This window comes from Euwallacea similis, chromosome 30 (assembly GCF_039881205.1).
Source record: "Euwallacea similis isolate ESF13 chromosome 30, ESF131.1, whole genome shotgun sequence".
Classification (NCBI taxonomy): Eukaryota; Metazoa; Arthropoda; class Insecta; order Coleoptera; family Curculionidae; genus Euwallacea; species Euwallacea similis.
Window position 1 is genome coordinate 1047272 of NC_089638.1, and position 17812 is coordinate 1065083.

The 17812-nt window shown below is 33.9% G+C and overlaps 2 protein-coding genes across 7 annotated transcripts in view; one reads left to right on the plus strand and one right to left on the minus strand.

Annotated features, from left to right (window-relative positions):
• LOC136417829 (uro-adherence factor A) overlaps positions 1–17659 on the minus strand; it is a 35271-nt gene extending 17612 nt beyond the window's left edge. For 4 of the 6 annotated variants that reach the window (XM_066403651.1, XM_066403654.1, XM_066403652.1 and 1 more), the window contains exon 1: positions 10149–11509. In XM_066403651.1, coding sequence (XP_066259748.1) covers positions 10149–11482 — 1334 coding nt within the window. In that variant the 5' untranslated portion in view covers positions 11483–11509. Of the gene's footprint in view, positions 1–10148; positions 11510–17512 lie in introns of those variants that run through there. The other 2 variants (XM_066403655.1, XM_066403653.1) reach the window with 2 other exon arrangements.
• The window catches only part of LOC136417846 (monocyte to macrophage differentiation factor 2), a 199091-nt gene that overhangs the window by 107800 nt on the left and 73479 nt on the right, over positions 1–17812 (plus strand). The window lies entirely within an intron of this gene.

Genomic DNA, 17812 nt, shown 5'->3' on the forward strand with positions numbered 1-17812 from the left:
TGTTGGTAGTAATCAACAGGTGTAAGCTATTTCAAATTAATCATAAACATATGTGGTACTGACATCTATTGATTGTAAATGAGGTTCACATGCAGAAATCTGTTTTAAAGCTCTGAAAAACGCCTGGAAATTATTTTCTGCCGATAATTGAATGAAAATGGGGCATTTTTGTCGATTATGGGTTTTCATTTTTGGAATACTATTCTTAAGGGTTGAAGTAGATAATTATTCACGCATCCGGCCCCTTTGGAAATTTTTATGCAAATTTCAAATTTTTTGAGGTGCTGTTTATTGTTCCAATTGTCAGATGTGGATCAATATATTGACCCTGGATGCTTCCAGTGAGGCTCTAGAATTCTAAAAACACAATTTAAAGAATTTTTATTTCCAGGAAAATCATTATGAATGTTGGTCCATATCTCGGGAACTAGAAGAGAGAGCAACCCGCCCAGGGCAGACCGATACAGGAAATCAAGGCGAGTGTAGAACATTGACGAAGATTAGAGCACGCTCTAATCCGTGAATAAGTTCGCGAATTAATTCACAGCAAAACTGTCCTTGTGAGAGGGACTTTACATACGTGGCTTAATTTATGAAGCAACTTCGCGAATAAATGCATGAATTAATTGTCAGTGTAATACTGGCTTAAGTGCCAGGTCAGAGCGGTCCATGTTGGCGGTCCAGTCATGTTCGTGGTGGGCGTTGCCCCATTCGCCACTAGCGTCGCAACTAACTTTTTTAGAAAAATAAGAGTTATCACGTGATTTTAAGTGGTGAGGGAAAGTCTCATTTTAGCCTAGAATATTTCGCTGCCTTTCACATCAAAATTGTTATAATATAATAACTTATAATTTGTATTTATACCTAAGACTGATAATAAACTCCACCAAAATTTTACTTTTTCTGAATTTAAAGACAAGGGAGAATTGTCATAGCCTTTCATTACGTTATTCGAATGACTGCACCGTTCAATATTCCATGTTATCATTAAGTGCTAAAACTCCTCATCGGAAACTTGGTAGTGCGAAATACTGCATTCAGGACAGTGCGGTCCAGTACATACTTTAGCATCAAGTTGAATTAAAATTAATTTAAATACATAGCGGTGCATAGGACTGCTGTGACACTGTCCGAACCTATAATAGTTCAAACGGCCACGTTAAGTAACCAGAATATTTAAAAAATGACACAATTTTGTTTCAAATCGTTTTCCATCTCGTTAGATTTTAGTGATCAAATCAATTATTTCAAACCTCGTTTATCATAATGCCCCAAAATATTCCCTTGAAATGTCACTTTCCAATTTATATATTTTTAGACTTCCAATTTAAGTCGATCAGATTCACGATGATTAATCCTTGTGAACTCTACCGCACAAATGCAAATAACAATAAGCTAATGTCAATGTTACTGGACATTAAAATTCAGCAAGGATCATTTCTGGTTTATTCACCGACCGCAAGTTTATTAAATTTCCTGTCTCGCGTTGGTGTCTGTTCATTGTCATAGTTTATTTTGTCACCAAGAATTTTTGCCTTTTAGTAGGAAATATGTCAAGTCTCTGGAGTGCTTTTGATTCCAGAAAAGTCACTGTTATATAATTAAAAATTAAAATTGCAGAAAGAAATACTGTGTCGATCGCTAGAAAATTTCCTAAAAGCAAAATTGAACTTTTATAAATTTCGATATCTAAAATAACATTTTGAATAATTGCAAAAATGCCTGGAGAATGCCACTTATTTTTCCTACTAGGAAGAAAATATCGTTTAGCTTTCGTCAATACCGCAATAAGCTTATACACCGCTATAGCTTTTTTATTGAAAAAGGAAAGTATAGAAACACAACGTTTTCCAATAAGAGTTCATAAATAACAATAATAAAAATAATAATACCGGGGGGTATTGAATTGTGAATAAATTTTAAATAGAATTTTGCACTCATGCGGGCTTCTAGACGCGCTCTCTTTAAAACACACGCAAAACTTAGAAAGTTCCTTTTAAACCTCTTTTCTTCATATACTCAAAAAACCTTGTCGGACAATGCACGTAAAAAGACTACGTCTGGCCATACAACCAAACCGGTATTAAAGCACCAACGTTGTGGGGCTCCATAAATAAAGTTGCCTCACATTCCCGGTGGTACCCCACATTATGCGTATCTATACATAGATATCATATCTTGTGCAGGGCCTCATTGTATTCAATGAGTTTGCTATAGAAGATGTAGAACTTACTTTGTATCATACTAGGAAAACGATTACCTACCCTTGAAGTAATTCACGGTTTTTTTAGTGTATGAGGCAAATTTATGAAGCGATAAATTAAGTTTTAAGCCCATTAAGTACCTCAAGCTTGTATTGTTTGATAAATTTTTTGAATAATTGGTGAAAAAACAAAGGGATTTAATCGCAGATATAACGATGATTATCATTAATAATCGATGTAAAATATAAGCGAATATAATAATTAGCGTTTTTAGTTGTTTGTATCATTGTTCGAAAGTATTTTGCATACCAGCTGCTGTTGAATTTATGGTCCCTTTTGCAAAGAATTTTCCTTACTTTACTTTCCACTAACATACTTTCACTTGTTTAGTTATCAATTCCTGACAATAATTTTTAGAGATTTACTCCATCCACACATCCAAGTCGTATATATCAGAAGAGGAAACTCAGAACTAACGAAATCGGCCAAGTAAATCTGAAATTCTACAGCTTTCATACTAAAATACTCAAGTTATTTTCCTGAATCATGAGGACGCAATTCTGAACAAACGAAGTTTTTCGAACACACGCGAGTTCTCTTGAGTTACTACAGGGTGAGGCGCATATTAAATTTTTTTCGAGCATCAAGCAAATTCAAAAAGCTTCATTGATATCAAGCCAACCGTTACTATTGAAATTCAAGTATTAGATAAAAAGGTTTTAGATTTTGCCTTATTTAACTTGTTTCTGAGTAGCTCAGACTTTGAAGGTTAATTTGCCTAATTTAAGGAAATATTCCTAAACGTATCCAGACATTTTCGATATGCCGAGCAGATGTCTGTTTAATGATATATCACTCTCACATTCTAACGTTTCCCCACAATATAAAATGCAACTAATAAGAACACACAATGCCAATGACAAGCGGTTCGGAAATACTATATTAACCCACTTAAATTCAGGCATTTTGTCATTAATAGCTTCTAAGGATACAAACAACCATCAGGGTTTCAAGGTAAATTTTATGAGACCTTGGATGAATCCAAGGCGAATTAACGTACTTTCGTGATCTTTCAAGCTTTAGCATTTAAATAATTTGCAAGTTCAAGTACAGAAATTCACACTTAATGCATTTAAAGTCAATTACACCGTGTTAAAAGCAACTGACGCAGAAAGAAAATGCTTGTGTTTGCATAATTAAAGTACATGCTGCAATTAAATATTTTTATCATGGAAAACTCTATACTTTGACCTTCTTTTCTGAATCATCAGTCTTACACAGAAACTCATTTTCAGCTATGCAAGAGTGGTGCTCCTATATTTGTTTGAATCTTTTGCAAAAATAGAGAAATGTAAATTTTGCAGCTAAACAACAAAACAAAAACAACTATGACTAATGCTGATGCCAAATGTGATAATTTATTGAATATGTTATTAATATTGTTAGTACAGTTATCACATTTGTATTGACAGTAAATTTAGTTCAAAGTTCGTATGATTCATCACTCAGGACATGAGGGGTTTGGCAATATTTAAATTTATACGTGCCACTCACTCACTCATTCATTAGCAAATGACGTTGAATTTTTATTACTTCTTCCTAATTTTAATACTGGTTAATGAGCATTGGACATGGTAATTTCGAGGAAAGAAATATGATGCCGGTTTAAAAGTAATGGTGAACAAAGAGTTCGAAATAACGTTTTATATATTTTCTGCCTTCTCTTTGATTTTCAATAAATTGGTCTCCCACTTAAAGAAATAACCCCTGAAGTTTCATGAGACAAAAACAAATAAAATGCTTTGATGGCAATAACAATTTTAGAAACCTTTCAATAATTCGTTATTTGGTTTCTTCAACGTTTGAATACTTGGTCAAGACAATAGAAGATTCATTTTCTCTATTGATCTCAGATATATTTCACCTTATTTGTAAAAAGATTTTTTACGGGAATTCCCGCAGTGTTCAAAATTTTTATATTGGGATCTTGGAAATTATAACAAAAGACTACTAAATAAGAAAAGTTTTAGATAATTGATTGTGAATGAGATTTTATTATTACTTCATTTCATGCTGTCAGTGCTAACTGATGGCTATCATAACAAAGGCCAAATTATTAATATATTGGCAACTGTAACTGTAGACTGATTTCTCGAGAAACATCGAAGTCGAGCCTCAGTATTGGTCAAATTTTATTGCATGGCCAACAAATACTGAATGTATATTTAATTTCCTGATTACCCATATACTTTAGGTCAAACCAAAGCATATTTTTATTTATCTATTTATTTTTTTACCATTTGTGAACACAAAATCGAAAACAAAGCAATTTCCTATCAACAAACAAGTTTCTTCATTGTTTACGTACTATTTAAATGAGTTTGTATTGCATTTTTTACAAAAATGTACAAATGTTTTTCTCAAAAGTTAATCGATAGATTTTGAATTCCACTAGACCATTGAATGTAGTTTTGGAAGTCCTTTAATTTGAGATATTACTTGACCCATATTTCAATGTTTAAAAATCGGCCATGTTGCCCTACCGTTGATGTAAGCGATATTTAGATTTTTTTTTTTTAATTAAAAGAGAGTATTTTTTGTCCTATTTAACGCTGCTTTAAAACTTAAAACAAAAAAAATTGTTAAACAGTTAACAGGAGGGAGTGGGGGGTAATTTAGAGTCGCAGGGTATAATAAGGACTATTTACATGTATCACTTTCACCTCGAAGGAACCAGGAAAACATGCATAAAAACCCCAAACTACTTCCAATATCTATATGCGCTTTATTTAAAACAAAATTACAATAACGATAATTATAGCACAAAAATATACAGTCTTAAGAGTTTATAAAGTAGATCTACACACTCGAAAAGGAATAAATACAAATCATATAAGCTACAAAGAACTACCTACATACAAAAAAATAAAGCTGCTACATGGAAATAACCTTCTCTGTTATTGGTATTAATTATCAAATAAAATAGTATATAATTCTCAACGCATAAAACTTTCTAGAATTTGCCACATATGATTGAAAGGAAACAGTGAAGTCGACAAAAACAATTTTTGGTTTACTAATAGGAGCCACTTTGAGTATCTTATCATGGAACATTGTTTCATTATTGGCGGTAAGCTTAACAAGGTTTCTAATTACATACTCGTACATATTGTAAAATTGCGAATGCATTATTGCATGAAATCCGAAAGAAAAAATGCACATGTACAAAACTTATTTAATGAAAAATACAGTGGGTTCTTTACATTTTCACAGAAAATATATATAGTAGTATGAGAGTTTCTTGTTCATTTAAAGCATATTTTAGTCAGTTCAAATAAAAGTACACTTCAACTTAAGAGTTAAATACAGAAAGGAACTGCTACTGTCCACGTTTTTTTAGATGAGAAAGAAACCTCAAGTCTAGACTTAAACAGTATTCACCCTCAAGTTTTGTTTCTGAACTTGGCCATAACTCCTCAAGTTCTTTCGTTTGAATTTGTAGAATTAGGCTTCTGGGGTGATACTTTAATACATCTCTACGCAAGTACCCTTCAGCTAGAAACTACATCTGTACTTGCAAATCTAAATTATGACATTTTCACTTGGCAAGCTGCTTTCCATAAGTACCAATTTCTAACAGGAATAAGACCAGTTTATTCAATGTCTTGCTTGGGGTTAACTCTACCGGTAAGTTTGTCCAATCCACCTTGAGATCTACAAAAAATATATAAACATGCACTATTAGCTATATCTACCCAACCGAGATGTCTTGTAAAATAATTAGAGTATTTTCTGCTTGAACAAAGCTGAATTCAATTTCAATTCTACAATTGGAGTAGATACTTTGATGTTTGATATTTGTGGACTGAAAAAATTTCAATCACGTACTGCTTATTCTCACGTTTCGTGTTTTCCCAAAGTAATTCGGCATTTGCCTTTGGTGGCATTATTAAGATACAAATCAGCTTTGGTTTTAACGAGGTTGTTTTTACTTAAATGGCTTTGTGCAGTTCAAAATGGTCGACCTATGACGTCACAATGACAGACACCGATGGTTAATGGGCATCGTAAAAGTGAGACAGCTTGAGAAGCACGTAAAAAGGTATTAGAGGTCGCTAAAAGCCTATCGGCTAGAAAACAATAAATAGGTCCATCGAAGATGGATTTATCGGATTTAGGCAATGATACCCCTTAAACCTCCATGAAGAACATCTTGGATTAAAACAAAAGAGTTAGACTGTTGGCAATTACGAAGTTTCTTGTACCACTGTATTTTAGCTCGGAAAAAAATTATGAAATTGTTGAATCAAAGAAATTATAGATTCTTGAATAAAACTACAAAATAGACGTTTTTTCGACGCTCTCAGATCGGGATTGAAATTCTTGAACTAGTTCTAACAGCTTATAAGACAAGTTGCAATTCTCACTACTGTGACCGTCCTTTTTTAGCTCTTTCTTGAAGTCAGTTGATCATTTTGATCGCTTATAACAGATTATTGATATTCGAATACTGTTATTTCGAAATGCCAACACCCAGTTACCATCAAAAAGTTTAAGGTAAATACTTGTCAATCTGGTATACCTTCACAGTAGATTTTAAAATCTACTAGAGTAGATCTAAAAGTGTAGCACCTGTTTAAATTTTATAATTTCAAGGAAGAAAAATTTACCATTTGAGCTTGCCTGATCAAACCATATTAACAGAATATTATACACCAAGGTTGTAAAACACATTATTATAACCCGAACTACGATTTCCTAGCAAAGCGGTGCCGTAATATAGCGACCGTAGTATGGAGTCAATAATATCCGATGTCAATGACAGTCGTGCCTACCGCTACCTAAAAAAACACATGAATGTAAAATGTTTTATAACACCCCCTACATAACAGCTTTGTTAGAGAGCCATAGCTTTAAGGACCTAAGATGTGACCGTCAAAAGCATTTCACAACCCCATTGTATATATGATTTTTTTTCATTACTAGATTTAACTGTATTTCGTAAAATTATAATAAACTTACCTAAATCAAGCATAAATCAACGCCTCTTGAGTCATAATATCAACGTTGGCGTTTCATTTTACATTCATTTCCATGGCAACCGTAAATAAGATAACAATGAGATGTTGACGACATTATGACCGATTAGCTCTCTAGGTAAATAATGAGCCATATACGTGCCAGTATTAACCTGTTGTTCGACTGTTTAAAAAAAAGCAAGAGAACATTCTTCACATTTATTCAGCACTCCCAATAATGATGTATTTTAAACTGGTTAAAAAAAAATTAAGACCAATACTTGAAACTATATTATTATTGTTTGGTTATACAGGATGCTCCAAAATTAGGTGACCAAATTTGAACAGCAAAACAGTCAATAAAAATATTACTAGTTTGCTATATGAACTTTAGTCTAAAAATTCTTCATTACTGAAATATAGGGGCTTAAGATTTCAGATATTTTTGAAATTTTGGCCTACTAATAAGTTTAATAACTTTAGCCAACTAACTTGAGGACACCCTGTATAGGAACGACCGTTACACGCTACTTTTATATCGCGTTTTTAAAAAAAGAGGAGAAATCCATATTGACAGATTTTAGAAAAATGTGAAAAAAAACTATGCAAAGTTTTATTCTTTAGAAGCCAAATAATGATAGTTTTAAGCATTGAAGAAGGCTTGTCTCTGGGAACCATCATGCCATATTCTAGAAGACTTGAGCCTCTAGAGGAATTAAGCATTGAGGAAGTTTTGAGTTTATACACCGAATTATTCTGAGATTTAAACATCGCTCAAGATCTGATTCTGAAAAGCCCATTATTACCTATTTAAGCACTGCACTATATCTAATTAGGAAAAGTTAAAAAAGGGGGATATAAGAGACCCGTTAAAACTGTAGATTTAACTATTTTCTAACAAGGCTCAATTTTAACTGAAAATTAATGAAAACGTCTTCGAGGCTAAATAATTGCCAAGAAACCAAATACTTCTTGAAGTTCACTTCCTCAATTTGACCACGGCGTGGGAGCATGTAGGCATTCATTCTTAATCCATTATTACTAGAAACACTTTAAATAAATCTATAATTGACAATGATATATAACGAAACTTTCACACCGCCAGGTATAGATCTCAATCTACAAAATCAACGTTTTAAATACGATTATTCAGCCTCATTCTTTAATAACAATTCACAGAAATAGAAAATTATTTATTGCTTCTTCCTTATCTTCGCTCAAACGGCGTTTCTCCTCGAACTTAACATAAGGAGAATATTTCAGTACACAATTTTGAACTTTTAAATAGCAGATAGGTTTTTATGGTTATTATGGTCGCCATATGAAATGAACTAAGAAGTTGTGACCAAAGAAAGTAATTTATGAATCACTTATCTACTTAAATTATCTCTTGACTTTTCGTTATAGGAACTCATTGAATAGAAGAATCTATAATTTACTATTATGACACTTGTAATGTAGATTGGGCCACTTTCTAAAGCCTTTTCTGCCATATTTCATACTGACTGATTAGAGATGATACAATTCTTGAATTAACAAAATATCTGAACTTAGAACACCCTGTACCTATTGGCGTGCTTATAATTTTTTACCCTCATTTTTAATCGAAGTGAATTTCTGGTTTTTAAAGAAATGGTTTAGTAGGTTAATGCAGAGAGCTATCAGCCTGAAGACGAGAGATATTATTCGAAGGCCGCAACCAATAACAGTTTAACCAAATATGGGTGTTTGACCCTCTCTGTGGTCGGATTTAAAGTCAATGCTATAGCCTTGTTATCAACGTGTGAATTTTTATAAAGTGAGATACTACTCTGACCTTAGTAGCAATGTTTCTTTTACGACTTCCTCTCTATTACTTGAAATTACTAATCGCTGATGGAAACGGTTATCGAATAGAAATTCCGAATGCTCGTTACGGGAAATAATCGGTTGGATATGACTAAGAATGTGATTGATAATTACCCGAAACAGAAATGGATACTTATGAAGTTCGACTGATAAATGTGTCATTAAAATACTTGTTGAACATTTGTTTGTATATTGTTTAAATTTAATGTGTTTGAAGTTTTAGTCAGTAGTGAGGATGACGAGAATCCGCTTTAACAACTGATTCAATTTCAGTATTATAGCCAGTGGACGTCTCCATTACGAAATATTAAATCGATTACACGAAATGAGAAAGGTTGAGCAATTTAAAAAAAGTAAAAGAAGTAACCGTAATCTAAATATTTAACTTAACCTGGCACTTCGTAATAAGAATACTCTGTATACAGGGCGCGCTAATTGAAAGTTTTACATCCGGATTTTTCATATTCAAAAAATTAATTTGAAACAAAAACCCGCCAATTTTCTAGATAGGAATCTTATTGAGTGATTATCCAGATTAGATTACATTTGAAATACTGCTTAACATATGAAAATAGTTTTGTATAAGTCCCATTATTGTCATGAAGATAATTCCATTGCGATCGTTCCTTGCCAGTTTTAAAGAGAACGAATAGTGGGTTATTCATTTGAAAATAAAAGCCTTCTGAACCTATCATGTTTCATGATAGGCATATGATTCTACCACATAAATATGATTATTTATATCAGCAATACGCATGATAAGATTAAATTTGTTTTATCGCTTATAATTGTCTTTAACTTCAATTCGGTTCACAACCGTGAAAGTTTCGAAAAACACTCAAATATTCCTATTTGGAAAATTAGAAAGCCACTGTGTTACATCAAACAGGTTATCTAGAGAAACGCAGTACATAACAATCCAACTTTTTCACAAGCAGCAAAATTCTACACCACTGATTTGGATAACTTTTCAACTACCTAACCCTGTTGTAGCCATTGAGAATGCCTTTCTTGTCAAATTTTCAAATCGACAAAAACAATTTTAAAAAAACGCAAATAAAAAACAAACAATACTCACGCGATGCTATCAATGATGCTATCCAAGCCATTGTTCTTCCTCACTCTGTTCTTCGGCAGCGTCGCCAAATAATCGTTTGCTTGATCGTGATATGCCCCATACATATGCCTCAAAGCCCCATAGACAGCCTTCTTAACCCTGGGATCATTTCTATTGATAGTACCGTTCTGTGTTGGTCTGGACCCTCCAGAACTGCCATTCAGAACAATTTTCTGGGTTTGAGAAGCATTTGGTCTAAAGGTGGAAGGAGGCAATGGAGGAGGAGGTGGAGGAGGAGACATTGGAGGGGGACCAAGATATTCTGGATTTTTTTGAGCGAGATTTAAAGTAGCTGCAGTTGGTGGTGATGGTGGAGGTGGTATTTTTGGAAGGACTTGTGCTAAACTCTTCTGCATCGGTGATTTTATAATTAAATCTTCTGGCGTTAACGGAGGAGGAGGAAAAAATAAAGATGAATTATTCTGGATGGACGTCATGAAGTTTGCTGGCGGTGGAGGTGGAGGTGGTGGTGACATCGGAGGTGGGCTGACGCATTGTGGAGGTGATGGAGAAATTGATAGTGACGATAAAGCTGAATCCACACTGTCTGCATATGAAGGCGGTGGGTCTGGAATGAACTTTGAGAAATGTTGTGATGAGAGGATCGGTTTTGGAGATAAAATTTCCGGTTTAGGTTTGGGTTCAGGATTAAATTTCGGAGGCTGGAATGGCTTAGGTATTGCATTGAAATTTTTGGGCTGTTGCTGACTACCATTTTCAAACACCTGGGAAACTTTTCCAATACTTGAAGCACGCTTCAGAGGTGGTTTCACATACGAAGTACCATTCGTGTGCTGAGTGGGCCCCTCAAATTTTTTCGCCATCTCTTCCACTGAATTCTGTCTGAAGCTTCTTTGCTTCGGAGAAGCTTTAGCCTGACTTTCAAAGATTCTAGTCCGCCTCCCCACTCCATCTCTAGGAGCAACAATCTCCACTTTAAAAGTTTCAGTTGCGAAAACCTGCTTCGTAGCTGCAGGGTCCTTAATTTCTATAAATACTTCGGACCTAACTTTCGGAGGTTTGCCCTGGGGTTCTGCATACCTGGAGGAGGCTTCATTGCTGACATCGGAAAAAATACTGCTGGAAGAGTTGTTGGCCGAACTATTGAGGCTGAAATTCACTCCACTGTCCGAAGTCACAACACTGTTTTGATCATCCTTTTTGCCGTTTCGGTAGCTGTCCAAAAAGGACACATAGTCTTTATATTGGGGCCTCTTATTATGTCCGGTGCGCGTCAGGGTCGACATATTTAGTCGCCGGTTGAAATCGAGAGTGTCAGTGGGTACTTTTACCATAGACGGATAAAATGCGAATGCGAAAATCGGTATAGTCGAACTTGGACGCGCTGTTTCAGACCGGAATTTTAGATGATATCACCTCTCGAGCGTTTATTAGACGAGCGGGTTTTATCGCATTTTACGAGTATTATCTGATTTGAAGTTTTACAATACTTTGGACGATCCCTTCTTGCTTTTAGAGGGCTTGGATTGGGGTTAGTTAAAATTGTTAAAACAGATAAAATTTTAATCTAAAATTAATTGGGGCAAACCTAGAAATATCCAAAATGCATTAAAATATAAGAAAAGGAACAATTTCCACAATTTAATTTTAAACAACCAGGTTTGGTGCGAGTCAGACCAGTCATATCAGATAAAATTGTTTGAAATCCTGAAAATTCTTCCTTATTCAGTACGAATTAGACTACTAATCAATAAGACGTTCTAATTTAAGATAAGAAGTTAATGAAACAAATTCTCTATGAAATTCTGAAGTCTTTTTTGAAAGAAAATATTAATCGATTAATTAATTGATCATGTGAATATTACGAAATTACCGTTTTCGACAGTTTTCGATTATTTAAATACAATTTTCTGTGTTTGAACTTACATGAAGGCCAAGTTGACAGATGTTACCTAATTAGTTGAATTTTGGATTCTTTTCGTGTTTGTACCACGTTGCAGCTTTGCAATAGAAATAAGAACATTTTTCAATCAAATGCTGTGTTCGCTAGTCTACTGAACAATGACAAGACTATCAAGCTCTATCATTTCCGTAGGTTTGATGTCTAGTGATAAAACTGCGGATATCTTGTATAGTAGAATAGTGTAAATCCGCTCGTCTATAGCAACCCAGTTAATTCGATTACCCACTTAAACTCCAGCACCACGCCTCCATCTCTTTCTCCCCACACGAAGAGAACAAAGACACAGACAAAATCGATTACTTTCCCGGAAAAATCGTTAACCTTCCTTTTTCTTCAGACGACCACTTGGCTCCAGGCTTTGTTGTCTGTCGCTTCTTTTTTTGTTTTGCACTTTTCAACCTGCATTTTTTCAGCTTCCCTTCTACATGAAGTAATTGCATAAACGAAAATATTGTTCTTGGGTATGGGCAGATAATGAGAATTCCCACTACCAGAGGGGTTTAAGAAATTAAGTCAAAGAAAATAATGAGTTTCTCTCGCGTGCATTACCTCACATACATTAGACAGTATAATATATGGCTATTATTTGAAGTCCGCTTTCGTTTATAAGTTTACATGGCCCCGGCAGTACCACTATAATGGGAGATTTAGCAAACAAGTCATGTTCGATTACCAAAGATGATCAGTTTCGCTTTCTCGTCCCCCGAGACAGTTTTTTTCCAACTTTTACTTCCATATAAAGCTTTACTGAGAGATAATGAACTGCTCCTTAACCATCCCAACATATGACAAATTTCTGTATAATTTGGAGAGAGAATTACGTAAAAACGAGCGTCACTCTTAAGTGGTAAAAATCATTGAGAAAATGCATCAAAATGGATGATTTACCTGAATCGAAGATTACTCATACAACCGGATGGTTTGCAAATAAAAGTTCTTGGAATTCTCCTGAAGAATGGGAAGTGGGCGGCTGAAAGAGAGGAAGTGCTTAGCGATTTTGGGTTGGTGTAGGGAATTTCATTCGGTTTTGATATGGCCTTCAGGTAAGATGATTATCGTCGACACAAATATAATATCTTTGGCTGCTTCAAGGTATGAATAATTTGTTTTCATAAAGTGTTGAAATGCCAACGAAGTTCAATGACATTAATTCAATTTTACATTAATAGTTCCTGACTAATCCTACGGTGAAGTCCAGTTGTATACCCTGGATTTAAATTCAATCTTGGCTTTAACTCTCAGATATCTTACACTGCTCATCTGTTCAAATCTCTAGTTTATCTGCAAGTGAAGATTAACACGAAGATAAAAACTGAGCCTAATGATCGCTGCGAAAAACTCAAGATTAAAATATTTGAAATCGACTACTGAATTTATGGCCCCGTTAATGCCGTGGTACTACATGCGCCAAAATCCGGGCGTGGTCCCATTAAACCAGATCAAGTTCGAAGTATTCATACACGAACATATATGTGGTGCATTAAGTGCCCACGTTCCCAGAAGAATAATCTCGTTAGCATTTTAGGAATTTCGTAACAATGACTGGTGGAATGTGCCTCCGAATGTTGGTTTGGCATTAAAATTATCAGTGCATAATAACAATTATAATTGCTGAATATAGTTCTGGAAGAAACGGTAAATTTCTAATTTCTGCAAACAACAAAGTGAGCAAAACGAATTAAGACATATCGCACAATTCAATCTGACGTCTGAAATATTTCTTTACCTATCTGATTTACAGTGATTTCCAACTGCAAAGACACGATAATTCGTAGACGATGAATCGGGGTTTTAGAATCTCTAGAAAACTATTGATAATTACATGATTCTTTTGATGGCATTATTTAGATTCGCCTTGAGAACAATGTTTTCAATTGCTTTTATTATGCAAATTTGAGATTCAAAGTTCGAATAAAAATTGTAAACACTATATTTCTCACAGAAGAACTGATTTAAGATTTGGTGCCGATTTGTTGGTATATGTACGTGCTTGTATATTTCATGTCAAAAAAAGCTAAGTTTCTCAGTGGCAATTGCGCCCCTTCTCCATAAATTTAACCTACACTGAACGTTAAAATGCCAATAGTTATGTTATATTAAATCTACCGGACATTTTGTCAAAAATCATGTAAGGTTTGTTATCCTAGAAGCAGCTGAAGGCCTTTCTATCCCACTATGTTCCTAAAAATTACCTGATCGCAAAGAGGGAACACTTTTGTAAAAGTAGCAACAAAAATTAATAATAGCAGTTGTTTCTTCATTGGTTATTGTTTATCCTTGATTATTGTTATTAAACATTACCAAATCAAAATTGCGGAAACTTTACCAATAAGACAAATTTCACAGAAACTGACCGGTTTCTCCGTTGCCATGGATATGATATCTCCGTAAAATTAGTTTTATAGATCTGGTTTAATCTAAGCTGCTTTCTCTATTCAACTAAGTAATTCTCAATTTTCATTAGAGAATTCTAGAGTTTAACTTCAGGTTCGTTCTTCTGAAACCCATAAAACTGGCCGTTACCAGAACTGGTTATTAACCCTAATTGCGGCGAAAATTAACCGATTACTGTGTATTCACCATATCGTCGAGAATATGATTTTTTCTATTCCTTTAAGCGATTCTAAATAAGAAAAGAAGCCAGTAGGGAAGTTGAAGAGAAATGTGACATGACACCCTTTTCTAAAATACAGGAAACTGACTCTACAGAAGAGAATATAATCTTGGAATGAAAAATGTCGATAATTATTAAGATTAAATAAGGCTTTAATGTAATGGAACAGTTAGAAAGGCAGTTTTCTCTATTGAAAGGACTAAAGTGAGGAAAACCGAATGTCCTCCATTTAAATACAAGGGTATTTATTCCTCGCTTAAATAGAGAAAGTCTTATTTTTCTGCCCATTTAACCGACTCGTTCTCTTCTTCGAGGTGTTAACTATCTACTGTAAAGGAAGTGCGAACTAATGTTTACTTCTAGCATCCAGAGAAGATATATTTTAGCTTAAAAAAAGTATAGTAAATCTTTCAAACCCAGTTTAAATTGTTTTCAAACAAATGCCATGAATATTATCAAGTAACCTGCGGTATAATCTCTGAGTTTCCAACTAAAAAGAAATTTATTGTTCTCATTTACTTTTTTTAAATCACCAGTTTAGAAAGATAGAAATTTGGTAATTCAGACACATTAAGAAATGACGATTACGCAAATATAAAGTTGAGCTCTTCAATGACGAACGAAACTTTGTCCTTAAGTCAAAAGTGATAAATTTAAATGTTAATATGAAGATGGTGGATAACCTTGATTCGTCTGGATCGTTATTAATCCCACATAAATCTGGAGCCAACTTTGTTTCTTATTCTACTGGAGTTTATGAATCCCCCGCTTACCACGCAACAGAAAAATCATAAACCTTCCAATTTTTAATTTACATTATATATCACTGAAAGATATACAATCGATTGGCTGCAGAATTGAGTTTGTTGTGCGTCAATACACGCTCAGCCAGGTGGCCTTATAATATAAAATTTTAGATAATTTGTATCTTTCTCATAATTTTCTTTTATTAATAACTCCTGTACAGTTGTTAAAAGCTGGATAACATCTATAGATATTTCACCAGTACCGGCCTACGTCCTTTTAGAATTGGCCCTACTTTTGATTAAAATTGATAGACATTCACCAACGCAGTACTCAGTTTTCTATTAATCACCCCGAAAAACGTGTAATGACTTCGACCTCCTTTAGATCCGCCGAGAATTTAAAAATAATCCCGGCTACTTTTGACATGGACAAGGATGCTTCCAATTAATAAACCACATTTCGATATAAAAGATTGACGTATATTGGAATATAGTGCAATCAAATTGAATTGCTCGTCAGACGTCCTAATTGAACTCTGAATACGTTGACCTCACTTTTATTCGGACTAAAGCAATTTATAATTTGGCAAAAATCCGTGCAGATCAGCGGTTTATGTGTTCTAGTTTAATTAAACAAGTTTCTTTTCGCTGTGCAACATGGATAAAAATACATTTTATAATGTTTTTAGAGAAATTATAAACATGGGTAGACGGGTTAGTGAACCAAAAACTAAAAGCGCTCTCTGTCAGAAAAAAAAAATGTTTAGACTCCAATCTAAATAAAAGTCTACTAAAATAACCAACCTTAAAGTATGATCATGAATCCTCTGATACGTGACGTTGTAGTTTAAGAATAAACTATAAGTACCGACAATCCAATATTTCCGCATAATCGTATAATAGACGTGTAAATGCCACTATACAACGAGAATGGATATGGTTAATAGTGGTTTCTTTCATTTTAATATATTAAGAGGCAATTATTTGACGCGTAGCAGCACTTTAAGTAACTTTTTATTCGCTAATGATTAAAAAAAATCTCCTGACACTAATGGCTATTTACAGTAAAACTTATTAGATATTTAACATCAAATATCATAGAAATTGAGTTCTTACTTTCTTAGTATAATATACTCAAAGTTGAAAAAAAATCGTACACAATCTCGGCTGAAACCTTTTTGAACAAATCACCATTATACAACAAGGGAATTAAAATACAGTTTATTTGTGAGAAGACCAGTTAGGTGGTCCATGACCGTTAGCGATTAGCTAAACGCTTCAAGCGGATAAGGTTGGAGGAGGTTTAAGTCACGACTTTTACAGAAAATTTTATTAAGTTTTGGAAGTCTTATGACGAAAAATTAAGAATTGCATTTTTATGACATTTGATTTTAAAATATGCAAACAGTTTTACTATATACGGTCATCAGTTGTTGTGTCGGTGGATTAAACCGTTTTATTCAGTTTTAACATATGATATGTCAATTATTCAACTCATAACAAAATTCTAAATATCGTTATACTCATTATCGTCGCATACCCTTTGTATGAATTTTATAATGAGATTTCTTGCTCTTAGGTAAGAATTGATCATACGACGCGTTTCGCACTGTTGTTTTTCTGGAATGAGCAGGATTTTTTTGGAGCGTCTTATATTCTATTTTGTCATTTAATTCCCATTACAAACTGATTATCTTCCTTTTTTTTGAGCGAAATTTTTATTTATTTTAGATTTTACAACAGCAAAACCCAGAATAATATTACATATGTAGTTATTAACCAAGGTCCTAGCATTTAACCAAAACATTAAGTACTTAATAAAAATTGCTAAAAAATCCAGATTATTCCAGGTACGCAATGATCTTGACTAGTTAGACAATTTGTTGTCAATGCACTTGACTTTATACTCTACTAAAATCACAAAATATCAATATATAATTTCAGCATAACACTTGTTCGATTCATGATCTGAATTTAAAACATTATTTTTCTAAATACGCCAAGAGTAGAAAATCTTTAAAAAAAAGAATAAAAGACTCACCTGAGGTAAGCCTCAGTCATGCCACAAAAACTTCCTTTTTGATGTATGAATCAATAAAACTGGCTGATTGCAAATAATAATACAACTAATTGCAACAAGTTTGTGGTACGCGCCTTAAGTTTGTTCCTGGACAGGTTGAGTTTTCCTGGACCGATTTCCCGAACTAATATGTGCGCGGCCATTGCCTCGCGATTTCATCTTGCATTGGAAATTCGCCAACGATCTTATCCTAATTTAAAAAAATCGAGTGTGAAATAGAACAGTAGTCACGTCTCTAACCAGGGATAATAAAAAAATTAT